The 13,809-nt window shown below is 36.3% G+C and overlaps 1 protein-coding gene across 5 annotated transcripts in view; it reads left to right on the forward strand.

Moving 5' to 3' along the window:
- Nucleotides 1-13,809, forward strand: part of KANSL1L (KAT8 regulatory NSL complex subunit 1 like) — a 123,686-nt gene that overhangs the window by 12,750 nt on the left and 97,127 nt on the right. For 2 of the 5 annotated variants that reach the window (XM_043910171.1, XM_043910172.1), the window contains exons 1-2: nucleotides 3,937-4,522; nucleotides 7,523-8,639. In XM_043910171.1, the coding sequence (XP_043766106.1) occupies nucleotides 7,552-8,639 (1,088 nt within the window). In that variant the 5' untranslated portion in view covers nucleotides 3,937-4,522; nucleotides 7,523-7,551. Of the gene's footprint in view, nucleotides 1-3,936; nucleotides 4,523-7,522; nucleotides 8,640-13,809 lie in introns of those variants that run through there. The other 3 variants (XM_043910170.1, XM_043910168.1, XM_043910167.1) reach the window with 2 other exon arrangements.

The raw sequence follows: 13,809 nt of genomic DNA on the forward strand, positions 1-13,809 counted from the left end.
AATGATTAATTTTATTTTAAAAATGATAACTGAAATAGACGTTGCTACTACATAAGTTCTGGAATACCTTTAAAAATTATGACTGTTTATTCAGCCAACAAATATCTGACAATTATTGTGTACCAGACATTGTTTTAAGTGCTGCAGATTAGAACATTGAACAAAACTGAGTTCTGCCCTTGAATTATATTATTTCCTAGAATGTAATAGATGTCAGGTTCTGATATTAGTGTTCTGAGGCTCAATATAACAGTGTAGGGGAATGGAGAATCATGAAATGAGGTGCTAGGGCTATTTTAAACAATTAGTTAAGGTAGGGCTCTCTGAGGAGGTGACTTTAGAGCAGAAACATGAATGAAGTGAGGGAGCCAGCCATCTTATATGTGGAAAATTGTTCCATACTGAGAGAATTGCAAATATGAAGTCTCTGAAGCAAGGACTTGTTTGGTGTGTTTCAAGAATAGCACAGAGGCCAGTGTTTATGGAATGTAGCAACCTGTGGAGAAAGTTACTAGGAGGCGAAGTAGTCGGGGACTTGATAGTGAAGAACTTTGTAGGCTGTGATAAGAACAAGTTTGGATTTTAAGTATAAGCAACCACTTTTTTTTTAACCAACTATTTATTGAGTATCTGCTATATCTCAGATACTTTTGCATGTTGAAGACAGAGTAGTTAACAAAATAGTAAAAAGTTCAAGCAGTTGAAATGTTAGTAATAAGTGTAGTTGCTTATGTCATATGCAGGTAGTTAGAAGTGATAGAGTTTAGAATGCTCAGTAAACATTATTATGCATAATGATTATATGTTTAATTAAAAAGTTGGAATAAATGGACTTGTGTCTTACACTAAAACTACATGAACATAGTTTAACCTTTTTTTAATTATAGGAGACATAGCTATTTTTGTGAAGTTCTCTTGGTTGCAAAGTAGAGAGACTTTCAGGCTAGGGTTTTGTTTTTTGTTTTTGTTCTATAAGGATTCACTTGAGACTGGAATACAGAAAAACTTAATGGAAATACTAGAACAGGAACTGTGATATGGCTAGACCTTCCAGAGTCCAAAATCCCCAAGTCTTTAAACCCAAGTGCATTAATTATGTTTTGCTATGTAGCACACCAAAGAGATGGAGCCAAAACAAAAACAACACCTAGTTGTGGATGTGAATGGTGATGGAAGCAAGGTCTGATGCTGTAAAGAGCAATATTGCGTAGGAACCTAGAATGTAAGGTCCATGAATCAAGGCAAATTGGAAGTGCTCAAACAAGAGATGGCAAGAGAACATCGACATTTTAGGAATCAGTGAACTAAATGGGCTGGAATGGGTGAATTTAACTCCGATGACCATTATATCTACCACTGTGGGCAAGAATCCCTTAGAAGAAATGGAGTAGCCATCATAGACAACAAAAGGGTCCAAAATGCAGTACTTGGATGCAGTATCAAAAACGACAGTATGATCTCTGTTCGTTTCCAAGGCAAACCATTTAATATCATGGTAATCCAAGTCTATGCCCCAACTGAAGTAGCTGAAGTTGAACAGTTCTATGGAGACCTACTGACGGTCTAGAACTAACACCCAAAAATGATGTCCTTTTCATTATAGGGGACTGGAATGCAAAAGTAGGAAATCAAGAAACACCTGGAGTAATGGGCAAATTTGGCCTTGGAGTACAGAATGAAATGGGGCAAAGAGTTTTGCCAGAAGAATGCACTGGTCATAGCAAGCACCCTCTTCCAACAACACAAGAGAAGACTCTACACATGGACATCACCAGATGGCCAACACCGAAATCAGATTGATTATATTCTTTGCAGCCAGAGATGGAGAAGCTCTATACAGTCAGCAAAAACAAGACCAGGAACTGACTATGGCTTAGATCATGAACTCCTTATTGCCAAATTCAGACTTAAGTTGAAGAAAGTAGGGAAAACCACTAGACCATTCAGGTATGACCTAAATCAAATTGCTAATGATTATACAGTGAAAGTTAGAAATAGATTTAAGGGACTAGATCTGATAGACAGAGTGCCTGATGAACTATGGACAGAGGTTTGTGACATTATACAGGAAATAGGGAGCAAGACCATCCCCAAGAAAAAGAAATGGAAAAAAGCAAAATGGCTGTCTGAGGAGGCTTTACAAATAGTTGTGAAAAGAAGAGAAGCTAAAAGCACAGGAGAAAAGGAAAGATACAGCCATTTGAATGCAGAGTTCCAAAGAATAGCAAGGGGAGATAAGAAAACCTTCCTCAGAGATCAGTGCAAAGAAATAGAGGAAAACAGTAGAATGGGAAAGACTAGAGCTCTCTTCAAGAAAATTAGAGATAGCAAGGGAACATTTCATGCACAGATGGGCTCAATAAAGGACAGAAATGGTATGGACCTAACAGAAGCAGAAGATATTAAGAAGAGGTGGCAAGAATACCCAGAACTGTACAGAAAAGATCTTCATGACCCAGATAATCACAATGGTGTGATCACTCACCTAGAGCCAGACATGGAAAGTGAAGTCAAGTGGGCCTTAGGAAGCCTCACTATGAACAAAGCTAGTGGAGGTGATGGAACTCCAGTTGAGCTATTTCAAATCCTAAAAGATGATGCTGTGAAAGTGTTGCACTCAATATGCCAACAAATTTGGAACACTCAGCAGTGGCCACAGGACTGGAAAAGGTCTGTTTTCACTCTAATCCCGAAGAAAGGCAATGCCAAAGAATGCTCAAACTACTGCACAATTGCACTCATCTCACACGCTAGCGAAGTAATGTTCAAAATTCTCCAAGCCAGGCTTCAGCAATTCGTGAAATGTGAACTTCCGGATGTTCAAGCTGAATTTAGAAAAGGCAAAGGAACCAGAGATCAAATTGCCAACATCCGCTGGATCATCGAAAAAGCAAGAGAGTTCCAGGAAAGCATCTATTTCTGCTTTATTGACTATGCCAAAGCCTTTGACTGTGTGGGTCACAATAAACTGTGGAAAATTCTGAAAGCAATGGGAATACCAGACCACCTGACCTGCCTCTTGAGAAATCGCAGGTCAGGAAGCAACAGTTAGAACTGGACGTGGAACAACAGAATGGTTCCAAATAGGAAAAGAAGTACATCAAGGCTGTATTTTGTCACCGTGCTTACTTAACTTATATGCAGAGTACATCATGAGAAATGCCAGGCTGGATGAAGCACAAGCTGGAATCAGAATTGCCCGGAGAAGTATCAATAACATGCAGATGATACCACCATTATGGCAGAAAGTGAAGAACTAAAGAGCCTCTTAATGAAAGTGAAAGAGGAGTGTGAAAAAGTTGACTTAAAGCTCAGCATTCAGAAGACTAAGATCATGGCATCCAGTCCCATCACTTCATGGCATATAGATGGAGAAACAGTGAAAACACTGGCTGACTTTATTTTTTTGGGCTCCAAAATCACTGCAGATGGTGACTGCAGCCATGAAATTAAAAGATGCTCACTCCTAAAAAAAAAAAAAAAAAAAAAGATGCTCACTCCTTGGAAGGAAAGTTACGACCAACCTAGACAGCATATTAAAAAGCAGACATTACTTTGCCAACAAAGGTCCATCTAGTTAAGGCTATGGTTTTTCCAGTTGTCATGTATGGCTGTGAGAGTTGGACTATAAAGAAAGCTGAGTGCCAAAGAGTTGATGCTTTTGAACTGTGGTTGTGGAGAGTCCCTTGGACTGCATGGAGATCTAACCAGTCCATCCTAAAGGAAATCAATCCTGAATATTCATTGGAAGGACTGATGCTGGAGCTGAAACTCCAATACTTTGGCCACCTGATGTGAAGAACTGACTCATTTGAAAAGACCCTGATGCTGGGAAAGACTAAAGGCAGGAGGAGAAGGGGACGACAGAGGATGAGATGGTTGGATGGTATCACCGACTCAATGGACATGAGTTTGAGTAACCTCCGGGAGTGGTGATGGACAGGGAGGCCTGGCATGCTGCAGTCCGTGGGGTTGCAAAGAGTTGGACATGATTGAGCAACTGAACTGAACTAACGTAGCGTGTAGCACATTAATCCATAATTTTATGGTTGAAAACATTTATTTCACAGTTTCTGTGGGTCAAGAATCTAGGCACGGCTTCGCTGAGTGCCTCTGGCTCAAGGTGTTGCACAAGGCTGCAGTCAAGGTGTTCGAGCTCCAGGCCCCCGCAGGCTGGAGTGAGGAAGGACCTGCTTCTCAGGTCACTGGCATGACAGTTGTCAGGCTTCAGGTCACTGCCGTCTATTGGCTGAAGTCAGTATTCTTTGCCATAAGAGTCTTCCCAGGTCACAGTGTGGCAGTTAGTGTTCTTTAGTGCATGAGGGGATGACAAGACGGAAGCCACGGTCTCTTTGTAACCTAATTTTAAGAGTGGCATCCCATTATCTCTTTTGCATTCTATTTGCTAGAAAAAAATGTCACTAAATCCAGTCCACACTCAAGAAGAAAGGATTACACAAAGACATGAATACCAGGAAACTGGGATTATTAAGATCATTTTAGAAACTGCCTATCACGCCAAGTAAGCCGTAGAGATCTTACCAGAGTTTTTTGTGTGTATGCTTTATTCTAGTTCTCTACCATAAATGTTTCTTAGCCACTCTCAATGTCTACATTTCTTTTTCTCTTTTTTCTGTCAACTCTAGTTCTTATCTAGATATCTGTGTATCATTTTCTGCTCAGTTTTTAGTTTTCCTTTATCTCTAGTTTATCCAGGGCATAAGAAATCCACTGCTTTTCGTTATTTCACCCATGTCCCTCCTGCCCACCACTTTGATTACATACTTGGCACCCTTTTCAAATTTCTAAAGGAGAGAATGTGGGTAAGGAGGGGATAGAGTATAGTATCTTTTGAGTATAACTACCTCAGAACTGTGATTAAGGCAGTTTCCCTCAGAGAGCAATGTAATTATCTAAACACTATTGTTGATATCTATAAATTAGAAGTTATGGTCATTGCATTAAGTGACATGTTAAATCTTGAAAAAAAATTTCCCAGTGCTAAGTTATGGTCATTGCATTAAGTGACAGATTGAGTCTTGAAAAAAAATTTCCCAGTGCTAGCTTTTTTAATATTTTTCTGTTTTTCATAAAAGTGCAAAATATGTTTTTAAAAAGAAAACCCAATATTCTGGTTATTTTTTTCCTATTTGTTTTGCATTTGGAAAAATTGAAAATCTTTTATAAATAGGACTTATCATTTTTGAGACATATACAAGTATATAAATTTTGAGACAGAATTATACAGAAATCTGTTTTTTGAGACATTGAACAGCAAAATATAAAAAGCAAATATTTTTATCACACAGAATTAGCAACCATTAACATTTGTTCATTTTTCACTTAATCTCTTTCCCCTAAGTAAGAAAATATTATAGTTAAAATTCAGCTTATCTTAAAACAGCACTCTTAGTTCTGTTTCATGCAACTTACCTGACTACTGTTACAGTTTTGGTGGGTATTTTTCTGGTCCCTCTTTTGTTCTTGTAAACACATAAACACACACGTCTATATATACATAAATATGGTATGGTTTTGTGTTTGTATTTTATTTATATCATACCATAGTATGGGCTTCCCTCATAGCTCAGTCGATAAAGAATCTGCCTGCAATGCAGGAGACTTGGGTTCAACCCCTGGGTCGGGAAGATCCCCCTGGAGAAGGAAATGGCAACCACTCCAGTGTTCTTGTCTGAGGAATCTCATGGACAGAGGAGCCTGTGGGCTACAGTCCATTGGATTGCAAAGACTTGGACATGACTGAACGATTAAACCATCACCACTGCACCATTTTTTTAAAACTTATTTTGTTTTTGAGGTTTGTCCATATTGATACGTATAGATCTAGGTCATTCATTTTTTAACCACTATCTAGCATTCCTTCCTGTTTTAATGTCCATTCTCTTATTGTTAGATATGTAGGTTACTTTGAAAGAGTGGTTTTCTCATACAAACTCTGATCTCTTGTGCACCTTTCCACATTATTGTCAAATTAGCATCAAATTAGGGTTCAGATAGATGTAAGAAGTCTTATTTACCCACATTCCCATGGTAAGTGATATTTTCAGACTTAAAACTCTCTTTTCAATTTGATTAGAAAACTCATCTCTTGCTTTATTAATCTACATTTGCTTTATTACTGGTAAGATTGAGTATATGTTTAATGACCATTTGGATGTCATCATCTCTGAAGTATCTGACTTGTAACTTTTGCTCATTTCTAGGAGTTCTTTATGTATTCTGGATACTAATCCTTTGTTGATATATGTTGCAGATATCTTCTCCTAGTCTGTCACTTTTAACCCTGTGTATAGATTTTTATTCTAATTTCATAGACATTTTGTGCCTTTTTTTCCCTTTTGATAATTCTTGTTAGTCTTTGCAGAGAATATGATTTTGGTTTTGTGTTTTTAAACAAGAATGAAGGATCTAGAGTTACAGCTAAGTCCAGGGACTTAGCTTATGTGAATTTGGCTATTTAAATGGCTACTAACTGTCATGTGTTTTGAGACAGAAATTATAGTGTTATAGTTACAAAGTATCTTCAAATATGTGTGATTGTTAATTATATAAAATGTTTTCACTAACTCTTTAATCTTCATAATTTTTAATAGTACTAAATTACCTTTTTTATGTCAGAATATGTAATTTTATACTTTTTCCTTTGATAAAATAATATGGAATTTGTTTAATTATGGGAATATCATCTGTTATATTCCCCACTATGTTTTCAGGCAGGAGTAAGAGCTTCTGTAATGATAATTGATGAATATCCATTTGTGAAAAGAAAATAATGATTGCAGACTTTTTTTAGAAAAAAAATTTTCATATCGCTGATTAGGCTCGTTTTCACTACCACATTATTTTATGCACCTGTGAAATAATATACCTTTTTTTTCTTTTGGCTGTGCCACGAGGCTTGCAGGATCTTAATTCCCTGAGCAGAGATTGAACCCAGGCCCTGGCAGTGACAACACCAAGTTCTAGCCACTGGACCACCAGGGAATTTCCAATTATATACTTTTTTATTTGTAGTTCAGTTCTATGTTTTAGTTATTAATACTGTTCAAATTATGAAGTTTAAATTGAGAAATGAAAATTTTGAGCAGTTATATTTTATAAAAATTATATTTTTGTTTGGAAATGTGGAATCAATTCACATTTTCAAGTATGAATCCCAGGATGGATTTTTTTTTTTCTTTTGACTATCACTAATCATTGTAAAAAAAATGAAATCTTGAGGTATAATTGCATTCACAAATATTTGTCTCTTATGTACTAGGTACAATACATCTTTCATTGGAGTTTTGGGTAGTAGGACTATAGTCAGAGTGAAGAATAATCCTTATTATTCCTTATGAACTAGCAAAGAGCGGAGATAATGTTAGGAGTTGGCAAATTAAGAAAGAGTTTGGTTCCATTCACTTTTTAACCAGAGACATTGAAAGTGTTGCCCTTGGTAATAGTATAAGCAGAAAACTTTTTTCTTGATATTTGATCTTTTATTTTTACATTGTTTTAGGTTTCCAGTAATTATCTGCAGGATTCGCCATGACCCCGGCTCTGAGGGAGGCAGCAACAAAGGGTATCTGCTTTTCATCTTTATCAAGTACCATGGAATCGGACAAGATGCTATGCGTGGAAAGTCCAAGAACTGTAGATGAAAAGCTAAAAGGAGACACTTTCTCTCAAATGCTGGGATTTCCAACTCCTGAACCTACTCTTAACACTAATTTTGTGAATTTAAAACATTTTGGCTCCCCTCAGTCTTCAAAACATTACCAGACAGTTCTTTTAATGAGTTCTAACACTACGTTAAATAAATACAATGAGAATTATAAACAAAAGAAATTAGGGGAACCCAACTGCAATAAGCTGAAAAACATACTGTGTAATGGTGGCAATATTCAGCTCAGTAAAATCTGTCATTCTCGTTCTGAGGAGTTCATCAAAAAGGAACCTCTGTCAGATACCACAAGTCCATGCGTGACAGATGTACAAATTATTTTGGATTCAAATGTAACCAAAGACACTAATGTAGATAAAGTACAACTGAAAAACTGTAAATGGTACCAAAAGAATGCACTTTTGGATAAAGTTAGTGGTGGTGAGATTAAAAAGGGTTTATTGCACCGTGCTCAAAACAAAATTGGACCTGACCCCTCATATGTGCCTATTAGTTCCTCAGCTGCTGAAAAGGAGGAGGAAGTGAATGCTCGCTTACTTCAGTGTGTAAGTAAACAGAAAATTTTACTTAGCCAGGCTAGAAGAACTCAGAAACATTTGCAGATGCTCCTGGCAAAGCATGTTGTTAAACACTATGGTCAACAGATGAAATTTTCTATGAAACATCAGTTCCCCAAAGTAAAGGTTTTTCATGAACCTACCACAATTTTGGATAACAGTTTACTTAAATGCACTGAAATTAAGCCAGACATCAACATATTGACTGCAGAGACTAAATTGTGGAATGACACAAAAAATGGCTTTGCACAGTGTACGGCTGCAGAAATCCGAAGATTTGCACTGTCTGCTACAGGGCTGTTGTCTCATGTTGAAGAGGGTCTGGATTCTGATGCAACTGATAGCAGCTCTGATGACGATTTGGATGAATATACCGTTAGAAAAAATGTGTCAGTGTAAGTGCAAAGTTATTATTAGACTTTTTACTGTTCTGTGTATAGCAGCAACTTTTTCTTGATTTCAAGATATGTTAAAAGGAAAGCAGTTTTCTAAAATCTTAATGCCATAATCTCTTAAGTTATAAAACTTTGGTAAACTTTAAAAATGTTTCATTTGTTAAAAATGACTGTGTGAATATATACATACTATTTAAAAATAAGTTACCTAATTTCTCTATCTAGGAAAAACCCACATAGGAATAATGAAAAATAATTAGCTGTAAGTATGTGTTTTTTCTGTTCTTCAATGGAATAGGCTATGGACAGCTCTTAAATTTTTGCTCAAGTAATCTAGCCAAAATGTATCATTCAAAAGATTTAAAGTCAGCATAAGGAGCCCTCATTGGCTTAAGGAGTCAGTTGGTAGTACTTATAAGCTGAGCTGCTACTTAGAAAAAATTTTAGCTATTTATAGACTCATAGTCACAGCTGTCAGCTCTGGTCTTTACCAGCTTAGTCAATTTTTGCTAGATTAATATAATCAAAACAAAATTAAAATGTCATCTATTAGATACCTATTCAGTGCTTCTTATTTGCTGGACCCTAGTTTGTAGGCAAAATATTCACAGCCTCTACCCTCTTGGGAATCTGCCACAAAGAGTGGTATCTAGATATCTTATGAAACAAAACAAACTTAGAGAAAAATAGTTTTACTCATCATACTATTTTAATACTCTAGAACAGCTCTGGTAGAAGTTTCTGGGATGATGGAAATGTTTTATATCCATGTATCCAATAGCCACTAGCCCCCTGTGGCTATTGTGCACTTGAAATATGGCCGGTACAACTGAAGAACTGAATTTTTAATTTTATTCAATTTGAATTAGTTTTATTTTAGAAAACTAGATATAGTTTTTAATCTAGCTTTCACATAACCTGTTAATGTCCCTAAATTGATGCAAAATACTGTGTGGTATTTGGGGAGGAAGAAGTTCATCATTTTTATCAAATTCTCAGATAAATAAGAATTATTAGAGAATTAGAAGCTGAATACATTAATGTGTGTGTGTGTGTGTGTGTGTGTGTATGTGTGTTAGTTGCTCAGTCGTGTCCAACTCTTTGCAACCCCCATGAACTGTAGCCCTTCAGGCTCCTCTGTCCATGGGATTTTCCAGGCAAGAATACTGGAGTGGGTTGCCATTTCCTTCTCCAGGGGATCTTCCCGACTCAGAAATTGAACCTGGGTCTCCCGAACCTGGATCTCCCGTATTGCAGACAAATTTTTTTACTATCTGAGCTACCAGGGAAGTGAATACACTAATCTTTACTAGGAAATTATAAGTCAATGTATTAATTTTTCTAGCGAAGAGTAAAATATAAAACAAAGTGACCATTCCAGGCTTTTGGTGTTCTGTTTTCACAATATTTGAAATGTATTTGAATGTGACAGCTAATAGTTATTGAGGACATGTTTTTTTAACTGGTATTGTTGTGCTATTTACTTTACAGTTGACATTATTTAATCTTTTCAACAACCATGAAAGGTAATTTTTGTTATCTTTATTTCAGTTAATAAATGACTTGCCTATGGTAAAAAAGCCAATTAAGTGATGGAGGTAGGCTTCTTGCCCCATGTATATGAAACTTTATACCTCTGGACTTTCTATTGAACCATGCAGCTTTGTCAACATTATATCAGTGGTGCTTATATTATTAAGCACACACGTTCTGAAGAAAGCCCAGAAATTTATCAGATTTTCTACTTATAATGCTTTTGAAGTAATTCAGTTTAATATTTAGTAGGTAAATGTAGATTATTTACTTTTTTTGTTGTTAGAGAGAGGTAATGGGCAGGATTTTTTAATATTGAAATATAATTGATATACAATATTATGTTTCAGGTATGCTGTGTAGTGATTTGACATTTACATACATTTTAAAGTGATCATCACAAAGTCTAGTAACCATCTGTCCACATACAAAGTTATTACAATATTACTAACCGTATTCCTTATGTATTACATCTCCATGCCTTATGTATTTTATACATGGAGGTTAATTCCCTTCACTTCTTTACCCCACCACCCCACACCCTGCCCTTCTAGATTCCATATGTGAAGTCATATGGTATTTGCCTGACTTACTTAGCATAATACCCTCTAGATTTATCCATATTGTTGCATATGGCAAGATGTAATTTTTTATGGCTGAATGAGGTACCATTGCGTGTGCGCGCGTGTGTGTGTGTAGGTATAAACCAACTTCTTTCCCCGTTCACTTATGGGTGGATACTTAGGTTGCTTCCTTATCTTGGCTATTGTAAACAATGCTGCAGTGAACATGTGGGTGCCTATATCTTTTTGAGTTAGTGTTTTGTTTTCTTTGGATAAATACCATGAAGTGGATTACTGGATCATATAGTAGTTCTTTTTTTAATTTTTTGAGCAACCTCCATACTGTTTTTCATAGTGGTTGCACTGATTTACATTCTCACCAACAGTGCACAGGGGTCCTTTTTCTTCGCACCCTCGTCAGCACTTGTTACTTCTTGTCTTTTTGATAATATCCATTCTAATGGTGTGAAAAGCTCATGATGGTGGTTTTGATTTGCAGTGATGTTGAGCTCTTTTTCACGTACCTGTTGGCCATCTGTGTCTATTTTGAAGAAATGTCTATTTAGATCCTCTGCTTATTTTTCAATCAAGTTTTTTGTTTTTGATGTTGAGTTGTATGAGTTCTTTGTATATTTTGCGTATTAACTCTTCATCAGATATATCATTTACAAATATATTTTCCCATTCAGTATTCTGCCTTTTGATGTTTTGGTAGTTTCCTTTGCTAACCAACTTAATTTTAAGCAACTTAAGGCAAGTACTACTATTTTCTGTCATTGTATACCCAGTTGCTAGCATTGTCGACTTTTCAGTAGTTTTTTGTTGTTTGTTGAGTGAATGAATGAATTTTTCTGTATTTGTATTATGTAGTTGTAAAGCTACAAAAATTGTGGTTGGCAGTCTGTAAAATTTCTCTGTTTTTTATCTTTTCTCCTTCCATTCTGACGTTTACTTGATTTTTCCTCCTTTCTTCCTTGTCTGTAATAACAAACTAGTCACAAGATGTATTTTATACAGTTTAGAACCAGCATAAGTGTGTGTTGAATGAATAAATGAAATATGCCAAAATGTGGACATTTAAATGTGATTTTTCTAATATTTAACATTTTAATTTTGATAAGTAAAATTGATAAAATATATTTTCTTAAAGTCTTGAATTATATAGTTACAAGTGTCTTATTTATTTTTGTTTTTTAGTTTATAGTGTGTATAAGAAAAACAGATTTCTTTACGCCATCACTCTCATCAGGAATATGAGAGATATCTGTGAAGAGATATGATTGTTTTAGGAAATTGGAAAGTACTCATATTGCCCATTACCAATTATTTTAAATACATATAATTCATAATGACATTACTGATACACTTTAATAAGACTAGTGTGCATTAAACACTTTTTTAAAGTCAGTTTACTTTGAAAATCAAGATAGCAGGACTTCTTTGTAGGTTTGAGATATAATCCTATTTTAATGGAATCCGCCCCCCTCTGTGTTCTGTTCCTTTGTGGAAGGAGCACAAGTTCTGGACATACTGTTATTACGATCATGGCTTGCTCTGTGACTCTGAGCAATGGTTAGGTTATCCTTAACCCACTGAATCAGATTCCTCTTTTTCTGGTGTACATTAAAGAGTTCTGGAGATGATTAGATGAAATAATAATGTACCTATATGTAATAAGGCACTGATTTGACAGCCAATATAGAGTGTCTTATTAAGCAATTTATAGTTTTGGAAAACCGGAGCTTAATATCCCATGGAAAACTTGGGGAAAGAGAGTAAAATATATACCTAAGTTAACCATTTGAGAAGCAAAGAAGCTGGAGTGTTTATTTGTACATGAAATGCCATCAGTTACTGAGTTAAGACTATTCCTATTTGTGTTAATTCCAATTCCTTGGCAGTTCTCTTCTGCCACTTGAGTGAGAAAGATCACTTAAGCAACAACAAAAAGCCTTTAAAGAAATGCAAATGCTGGCATTTGGAAGTCAGGTCTGTGTGTGTGAATTGGTAAGTTGTGAAAGTATCTGATCCCATGGACCACAGCCTTGTCTAACTCAATGAAACTAAGCCATGCCTTGTGGGGCCACCCAAGATGGATGGGTCATGGTGGAGAGGTCTGAGAGAATGTGGTCCACTGGAGAAGGGAATGGCAAACCACTTCAGTATTCTTGCCTTGAGAACTGCATGAACAGTATGAAAAGGCAAAATGATAGGATACTGAACGAGGAACTCCCCAGGTCGGTCGGTGCCCAATATGCTACTGGAGATCAGTGGAGAAATAACTCCCATCTTAAAGGAGATCAGTCCTGGGTGTTCATTGGAAGGACTGATGTTGAAGCTGAAACTCACCCTGATGCTGGGAAAGATTGAGGGCAGGAGGAGAAGGGGACGACAGAGGATGAGATGGTTGGATGGCATCACTGACTCAACGGTTGTGGGTTTTGGTGGACGCCGGGAGTTGGTGATGGACAGGGAGACCTGGTGTGCTGCAGTTCATGGGGTCGCAAAGAATCAGACACAACTGAGTGACTGAACTGAACTGAACTGATGTGTGGGTCACAGACAGAATCTGCTGCAATTATGTTAGCTCTTTTCTGGTGGTAAGGGCTTAGAGTTCTGGCTTTTTTTCCCCCTCTGGGAAATGATGGTTATTTACTTTCTTCCAAGATGGATGTGGGAAAACTTATAGATTTTTAACACAAACATGTTCTGATCCTCCAAGCTTGTAAAAAAAAAAAAAGAAGGAAGAAAAATGGTTTCTTGTCTTATTTGAGAAAATCTGCCAATATTTTTTAAATCATTCAACCATCTTTGATGTTGGGAGAAAAATCTCTTCATTCTTCCAACTTAGTTTCCATATACTGAAATTTTCTTTGAGTTGTTTACTTCAGTATGTAAATTGGCTCTCTTGAAAAGGAAATTCTTTTAAACAAAATCAGATATTCACTAAGAAATAAAGGAGTATTGTTGATGCTTGCTTAAAAGCTGTGAGGTGACTCCAGATTGAAAGGAAAAAAACAAAGTAGCTTCTTATAGACCAGCAGAAATTGAATATTCAGCTTTCTAAACACTTT

Source organism: Cervus elaphus, chromosome 8, assembly GCF_910594005.1.
Source record: "Cervus elaphus chromosome 8, mCerEla1.1, whole genome shotgun sequence".
In the NCBI taxonomy this organism is placed as follows: Eukaryota; Metazoa; Chordata; class Mammalia; order Artiodactyla; family Cervidae; genus Cervus; species Cervus elaphus.